The 8,821-nt window shown below is 31.5% G+C and overlaps 1 protein-coding gene across 1 annotated transcript; it reads left to right on the forward strand.

The window, feature by feature from the left end:
* The first annotated feature begins 4,827 nt into the window (after window positions 1–4,827).
* LOC125186548 (cytoplasmic tRNA 2-thiolation protein 2) lies at window positions 4,828–7,477 on the forward strand. Its single transcript, XM_048082931.1, has 7 exons — window positions 4,828–5,167; window positions 5,585–5,939; window positions 6,031–6,117; window positions 6,242–6,363; window positions 6,471–6,549; window positions 6,622–7,013; window positions 7,157–7,477. Exons 1-7 carry the CDS (start codon window positions 4,851–4,853, stop codon window positions 7,194–7,196), a joined length of 1,392 nt encoding a protein of 463 aa, XP_047938888.1. The 5' UTR covers window positions 4,828–4,850; the 3' UTR covers window positions 7,197–7,477.
* Window positions 7,478–8,821: the final 1,344 nt, after the last annotated feature.

Below are 8,821 nucleotides of genomic sequence, written 5' to 3' on the forward strand. Positions count from 1 at the left end.
AGTAGATATAAACACGCCTAATAATAGACGAAATATGCTCAAATTCATACAAAACCATCCTGTAAAACCATGTAAAATCCAAATATGTCAGTATAAGAGAATCCTAAAGAATGATTATAATATTTTAAGATATGCTTTATGTTCATCCAACTCAACTATACCTTTTTTATGATTTATTTGTGACTATTCAACCACACCATTATATATTTATTTTTATTATTTTTTTATAATAATATTATTACATGAAATATTTATCATTGAATTGATAAAAAAATACCATAAATAATAAACTAAAAATTATAAAATAAATAATAAACAACATAATAATTGAAATGCGAAATTGAAAATACATTATTGGTCCTCAAAACATACTATGAAAATTAGTAATAGTAATTGTGAACAACAAATAAAACTACAACCAAAGAAGAAGGATTATATGGGGAGAATAGAGGAGTATTTTTTTTAATAAAAAAAAATATAGCAAATGCCGTCTCTATTTATACAGGATGAAAAATTATGAATTTTGGTATAATTTTTATTATTTGTAATATCCCAAAAATGACCCTAGATGAAAATTGATTTTTTTTTTATAAGAAAATAAAAAAATATCAAGACTTTTTTTTCGAATAATTCGATATGGAAATTATTCGACAAATTTATTGGGAATTGCACAGTATGATTTGTAATATCCCAAAGTTAAATTAGAAATAGAATTGGGAAATCTAGGATTTTAGTATATGTTTCTTGTGTGTGTGTTTATGTGCATATGATAGTTAACATAAAAAAAATGTACATGTAGAAAGTCAGGTTTTTAATAAGAGGTTGATTGTATCAAAATGTGACACCAATTATTGGGTCTGATAAATCGAATAAGGGGTGTTACATTATTGCTTAATATAATAAATAAAAGATAAATGAAAATTTAAAAAAGTATTTATCAAGAGATTGTGCCATTTGTTATATTGATTTATTGATTTATTTATTTATTATTGGTTTATGGAGTAGCATCTTGTTAATCACATCAATAACACATCTTCATATTTTGTATGTGTATTGTTCAATAACAACCTATCATGTCATGCATCTTAAATTAAATTTCTATAATACATGCTAAAAGATTTATACAATTTACTCAAAAAAATTCCTAAAACTGAGTAGGAAAACAAAAATTCTCACAACTTTGACTTTTATATATGTATATATATAGATAGATGTATAGAGTACATCAGCTCTTGATTCATCATTCTGAGATTTCAGAATAAAAAGCACATATATATTCTGAGAACGGGGAGTATATGCTTATATTTTCATGTACTGAATGATTTATGATAAATTGATATATAGTGCATGCTAATATTTTAGAACTATATATTTTATTCTGAAGTACTTATGCAACAAATTCATGATTACTAATGCAATCACATCATTGAGTAACTTTTGGAAAAATAAATATGATATGATTGCATGCATCATGCAAAATCTAAATTTGTATTGATCGATACATGCAAACATATTAAAATTGAGACTATAAAATTTATTAATGAGTAACAGCAAATGCAAAGTAAGTTTTCAATACACGTGCTTATAAATTCAAATTAATAAACATTAAATAAAACCAAATTTATGAATATTAAAATAAATATATCCGAATTTATGAATAGAAATTTTGACAATAGAAAATGTGACTAACTTGTGTCATTTACTAATATAATATTTTTTTCCCCCAAAAACTTGTCAATCAGCATTTAATGCATTTGGGGATTGATAAGTAATTACACTTTGCAAAAACATCATTCACTAATTAATGTTCCTGCTCTCAAATCAAATCATCTTTCAATAAAGCTAAATAAATATTCCATTCCATATAGTATAATTTATTTTATCAATGAAAAGTTGAAAAATCAGTCAATTAGTAATTAATGCAATTGATGGCACAAAACACTTAATTTTCTTTTCAATCTACTCAATATATAAATCTCAACACGGGTAAGTGGATATAATATGATTACTTCATTCAGTTGTGATATATATACAAATTCTGAAATAGAATTTCATAGCAGGCTAGCAGCAGATTATGCTACTCATTGAATAAATCATAATTTTCTTCTACAGACTGCTGGCTTAAAGACAACTGTGTAAATGATGCTCTTCTTTTCGATCATGTGAATGATGCCAAGAAGCTTTCTGTGAGAACAAACTACCTGGAAAACTCCGAAGAATATAAATTGTTAATATAGGATATAATATCATTTTTATACTGTAGGTAGGATGAAATATGTAAGTGGAGTAATAGATAGGAAAAAAAAAATAAAAGCAAGACAATAAATAAATTAACTAATAATATAATAATCAAACAAAAAATAAAACAGAAGAAATTTAGATAATATGAGATTTAAGTAAACAAACCAGTTCATATTGCTTTTCCTGTCATTCGTATCATTTAACCTACAATACCTGCAAAAGCATAAAAATGATTAGTTTTATAAATCGGAAGCAAAAGTAGATAGTAGAAGATTCATGATTGCAAAACCAGTTTACAGAGCTTTTCATTTCTCATGGCGATCAATTCCACTGCAAAATAATCAAACATAAATACGATCAGTAGATCAACCATAAACAAAAAGATATTTAGAGATAAGAAAGATGACGCTAACCTCTTCAGGTGATGAATTCACCTGCAATATATGCCCAAAAAAGTACAGTAGATCAACAATAGAAATAAAGATGGTTTAGAGAGAAGAAAATTAACGCTAACCTCTTATGCCGATAAATTCACTTGCAATATTTCCAAAAATATAATCGTTCAATTGCTCAATAATAAAAAGAAAGAAGATTTAGAGAGAAGGAAATAATCGGTAGAAAAAAGATGAAAGAGAAGAAAAATGATTGTGTATGAATCTGTGTCTATGCAAGTGGTTTATATATAGAAAAACATGCGGGGTTATTTTCAACTTTTTTTATCTCAAAAAATGGTTTTGGCTCTCAAAAAACCTTGCATTAGAGAGGATCTCAATTTGAGAATTCCCACCAAAGCTCAACACGAGAGAGTTTCTTTATGTAAGAACGATTTGATTGATTGTTAGTATAGAGGCTAATCAACTTTGCTTTTTTTCAGAGTTCATGCCATTAGCTGCTGGATTCAGCAGGTAAAAGAAACAATTCTTGGAGGTTATTTATTTACCTTTGGTTTGAAGCATGTAATTTTTAAAATAAATAAATTAAAATAGATAAATCTCTTCAGCCAGTTTGGCGGAAACTCTTGTTGTTATGGTAGTAAAGATAAAGATATAGATATAGATTGTATTGATTATATTCCATAATTATTCATAGTGAACAACAAAGAAGACAAAAAAATTACTACCAAATAAGAAGGATTATATGAGAAGAAAAAAAAGATTTTTTTTATCAAAACTATAATATTTAAAAAAATATATAATATTTATTTTATAATTTTTCAATATAATATAGAGAAGATATATAAATTTTAAAAAAATATTTATCAACCAATGAGATTGTGTCATTTATTACATTGATTTATTCATTGATCATTGATTTTATGGTGTAACATCTTATTATATTACTCATGTCAATCACACCCTTCACATGCATCTATCATATCATACATCTTATAATAAATTTCTATAATATATACTAAAAGACTTATATAATATAGTCAAAAAAAAAATCATGAAACTGAGTGGGAAAATGGATTGTTTGGTATTTCGCTTTTATGTATGTATAGATAGGGAATTATTATAAAGAAATGACAAAATAAATTAAAACAAATAAATAAAAGTCATAAGTTGCAATATAAAATACAAATAATCTTGGAATAATTTAAATTTTGGGAATTAGAGAACATTTCATTCTCATCATCCATGGTGAATAAATTCTTTAAAAAAAAAGAAATTATAATATAGAAGAAAGATTATACGTAGAGAAAAATAGATATATTTTTTTAATAGAACTATAGCAAATGTGATCTCAATTTGTAGAGGATGATGAAAAAATATGAATTTTGGTATAATTTTTTATATATATTTAATTTAATATATAAAAGATATTTGAATAATAAATAAAATATTTATTGACTAATGAGATTATAACAAATGGCATAATCCCATTGGTCAATAAAAAAAATTGAGAGAGAGACCACTTGATCTTGCTTTACCCAATGGACAAAAAGAGTGTGATTTGACAAATTGACATCTTTTATTCTCTATATCAAATCAGTCATATATTAATAGTGTATATTATATGCTATACAATTTTATAATATAGTTATCAATATTTTATGAAAGTGGGCGGGAAAATTTCCTTGCCATTTAATCTGGCTTTATATATTTATATAGATTATATAGATATAGATTATGCATGAATGCTCATGTCGTCCAAATATTCTTATTTATATTAAAATAATAAAATCACCATAATCCCATCATAGGTCTATCAAAACAGCTACCTAACGAGGAAATCTCATACTCCCTCCGTCCACCATTTAAAGAACTATTTTGTCATTTTGGTTTGTTCATGATTTATAGAACCATTTACACTCTATTCCATTTTTAGTATATCCCACATTTTCTCAATTTTTTACATTCACAATACAATATAAAATTATTATTTTCAATGGATCTCACATTCTACTTACTTTCTTATTTTACTTTTCTTAAAACCGTGTGCCTAGTCAAAATGACTTTTTAAATGGTGGATGGAGGGAGTACTTTCCACGAAAGAGAAAATAAGTATATTGGGCCGAAACCATGATTCCGAAATGTATATTTGAAGTGGGCCGAACACATAATAAAACCCTTTTATAAAAAAAATGAAAATAATTCGCAGAAAAAAAAATGGCTTGCAACTCAGTAAGCTGCGAGTCCGGTTGCTACAAAGACGACGAGAGGCCGGTGGCTGCCAACGGCGACGCCTCAAATCCAAGGCGCGGCGGTGTTAATGTTCCCGGAGTATGCCTCAAGTGCAAGATCAACCACACCATCTCCGTTACTCACCCCGCCGTCGCTGGCAGTGCCGGAGAGGGCGGGAAGTTCTGCGCCGATTGCTTCCGCAGCAATTTGTTCGGGAAGTTTCGGTTTGCCGTTACCTCGAATGCGATGATCTCCCCTTCCGATAACGTTCTCGTCGCCTTCTCTGGTGGTTCCGCCTCTAGGTATTTTTTATATGAATACCTTTTTTTTGTGATTTCTGAGCTTAATTCCTGAAATTGATTCTCGTGTGGAGGTTGTTGCTGTATTGGATTTGGCTTTGGCGAATGAATGGAGAATTGATTTAGGGATTTCAACTTCATATTTTGCTTCGAATTTGTTATTTGCTCGGTGAAGTGAAATAATTGAACAATGTATGGATCGAGTTAAGCTCGTAGAGTTGAATCAAGCTCTTAGCTAGTTAGTGTTTCCATTTGTTTTTGAGAGAATAATTTCGAGATTGGAATCATTCGTAGTTTCACATGTTTTAGTAAGTGCTACTTAGGGTTTAGGGTTATAGTTGTAGCTAGGCATGTTCTGTCTTCTAATTTTTGTTTAGGATTTAAAAAAATATTTTTGAAGATTGATTAGGTTATGTTCAGGGTGGCTCTTCAATTTGTTCATGAGATGCAACAAAAAGCACAGAAGAATTTTGATGCAAGTAGAGAACGAGAACGGGTATTGCCGGTGTTTGGAGTTGGGGTCGCCTACATTGATGAAACTACCATGTGCGCAGAAGCATCTAGTGAATTTGATGAAGCAGCGAAGGAGGTGGAGCTCATTGTGTCAAACCTAACTCCACCAACCAAACAGTTTCTTGCTATTCCTATGGAAAGTATCTATTCGCCCGAGTTGGCTGTTGGGAGAGACAGTTTGAAAAGTTTGGGTGATGTTGTCAGCGATCTCACTGGGAAAGAAGATCTCAATAAGCATCTGCGCATGTTGAGTTTGCAAAAGGTTTGACTCTATTACTTTGTTGATTTAATGCATTAAAACGATCAAGTGGAATTGTTAATGAAAATCAGTTATGCTTGTTTTGACCGTGCAGGCTGCTTTCGACAATGGATACACTAAAATTGTTCTGGGAACGTGCACTTCCCGGATAGCTTGCCATGTTCTTGAAGCAACTGTCAAGGTCAGTTGCTCATACATGCCTATGGAAAAAGGAAAAAAATCTTTCACCGAACCTTTTATGTTCCTAGAAACAGGGGAAGCCTTAGAATCAATGTCTGAAGCTATTTACATTCTTATTTTACCAGGGACAGGGTTTCTCGTTAGCTGCAGATATACAATACGTTGATGCAAGGTGGAAGGTGCCAGTGGTGCTTCCTCTTCGCGACTGTCTGTCTGAAGAGTTGAATATGCTATGCAGTCTGGACAGGTGTGACAGAACTGTGATGGGATCTTCTCTTAATGTTTCATGACTAGTTGATTTCTTATTGATATTGAAACTATTGCTTCATGATGATCTCTCTCATGGTTTTCTAGTTTAAAGACTGTAGAAGCATCTCAGCAACCTCGTGCTGGCATTAATGGATTGATATCGTCGTTTGTAAAACTATTGCAGGTAGGAACCATGCGATATTCTCTTTTGTAGATTCTCTTTTGTTGAGGCTTTATGCCATTTCTTTTTTTACAGGAGGAGAATCCTTCTCGTGAAAGTACAATTTTAAGGACAGCCGGGAAACTCACGCCTTTCTCTTTCAATAGAACTCCAGAAGTTGATGATCCTAACGAACGTTTGGCTACTAAGAGGAGGCAAAAGAAATACAACTTGAAGGCTGATAAATCTCAACCCCCAGAGTCATTTTGCCTCATATGCAGTAGTCCACTTAAGAAATCCAACGTTTCAGGCCTGAACGGGCTTGCACTTGAGGAAACAAGTGCCGAGATTTATGCAGCTGCATGCTCGAGCTGCCAGTATCAGATCCTTCCCAAGGATACCTCATCTATGGAGCACTTTCTTTCTCTGCTTCCTCAGTCTATTACAACCCTGGCTAAGGATACCAGTGACAACCACATGTTTCTAAGGTGACATTTTAAACCTAGGTTTTTAGTCTTTACATCTATTAACTAGTTCAGTATTTAGTTTTGCATTTAGAAATGAATACTTGCATTTGTTACATATATGCATCTGTTCTTATGCGCATATACTTGCCTTGTGGTTCACACAGGGAGCAAATACAAGATCTTCTGTTATCAGACAGTGAATGACGGGACCTAAAGATGACGTTTGAGGATTTGGCCTTCACATTCCAACTGGGAAAGAACAAGACTTACCCACAGATGGAGGCAGGACCGGAGCGAGCTTAGGGAAGCTGTCAATTTTGGGTTCTGACTTAGTTCTACGGTTCTCAGAAAACAGGCTTATTTATTAAGCATTTTCGTACTCAAGATTACATGATGATATATGTTATACAACTTGATTTTTGTAAGAAAATACGAAAATTTTGTATTTCTCATACACAATGCATAAATACTTCTTGATTGCTGCTTCAAAATGATTAAATGAAGAGAGTAGCTCTTGCAAACCTAGTGTTACTTGCTTGTATAATTGCATGATTGTGTTTTAAGAAATCATGTGATTTGTGGGCATATAATAAGCTTCATGCCAAGTTTGCCAACTTACCCCTTTGATGAAAGAATTGGAAGTATCTTTCTATTCACATTTGATGCCACCTACCTTTGCAGTCTAATTTGTTGATTAGGAAGCATAATGAATTGGAAAGCAATGCATGTGTCACTCTCGTTACACATGGTTGACCTTTCATACATTACATAAATTCGCATATTTGCTGGACTGGACCTTTCATGGGCTATGGTTGTGACTTGTGTTGGTTAGGTAGTGATGGTGATGGTGGTGGTCCTCATTTTGCTTTCATCTTTCCCTTTTATCCCATGATAAGTGTGTATGTGCTTTGAAGTTCTAGTCTAGCCATCTTCGTCGTTCGTCTCTATTCTCTGGCACACTTCCCGGGCAGCATGCCACTGGTACCAACACGAGGAGAAAACATGCTAAGATGGCTCGTCTGGTGAGTTTTGTTGCATCTGCGACTTGGGTTTGAGTTTGTCGTCACTCGTCATTCTTGCTTGTAATGCTGGCTTAGTTTGCAGCAAGTTGTGGTTGACCTTATAGTATAAATGAAAGGGATATTGACACCTAATATCATGAGAATTTTAAAAAGTTGGATTTTGTCCACGAAGTTTGAAATTGACAAATAATATATGAACTTTACTCTGAGTTTGTTATTTTTCACATGTGAAAAAATTCCGGCTATATTAATAGATTGAAGAATAAATTTGGAGGGTATGCTTCAAGAAAAACTATTCTCAAATAAGTCTAGAAACTCTCAAAGTTGTTGTCAAGAAATTACGAAAAAAAATCTGTATCATGATATTATTTGCCGGAATTTTTTCATTGATGGGAAATAACGAACTCGGGGTAAAGTTCGTCATATTATTTGTCAATTTTAAAGTTCGTAGGAAAAACCAAACTTTTTTAAAATTCCATAAAATTAGGTGCCACTATCCCTAAATGAAACGTGACCGACCGAATAGAAAATTGTAGCAAATATTTTTTGTTAATGTATGTAGTAATGCGTATGGCACAAGCCCTAAACGTTCAACCTATAATTGTTTACATTTATTCCATAATTTGGTAATATGATTAGACATGACTCATAACAATTATAATATCTAGTTTGACATAAGATATTTTACGTTTATCACGTAATTAAAATTTATTGTTTAATCAATTGTACAAAATTATGAAAATATTATTATCAAAAGCAAATGCACGAGTGAAACAAGTATATCATATACTCCATATAATTTTGTAT

This window comes from Salvia hispanica, chromosome 5, assembly GCF_023119035.1.
Source record: "Salvia hispanica cultivar TCC Black 2014 chromosome 5, UniMelb_Shisp_WGS_1.0, whole genome shotgun sequence".
Classification (NCBI taxonomy): Eukaryota; Viridiplantae; Streptophyta; class Magnoliopsida; order Lamiales; family Lamiaceae; genus Salvia; species Salvia hispanica.

What these genes read in the sequence shown, in the direction of transcription:
- LOC125186548 (XM_048082931.1), top strand. Translation starts at nt 4,851, where the DNA reads ATGGCTTGCAACTCAGTAAGCTGCGAGTCCGGTTGCTACAAAGACGAC. An exon ending in TCTGGTGGTTCCGCCTCTAG is followed by an intron (nt 5,168 to 5,584) that starts GTATTTTTTATA and finishes GGTTATGTTCAG; the next exon opens with GGTGGCTCTTCAATTTGTTC. An exon ending in TTCTTGAAGCAACTGTCAAG is followed by an intron (nt 6,118 to 6,241) that starts GTCAGTTGCTCA and finishes TTATTTTACCAG; the next exon opens with GGACAGGGTTTCTCGTTAGC.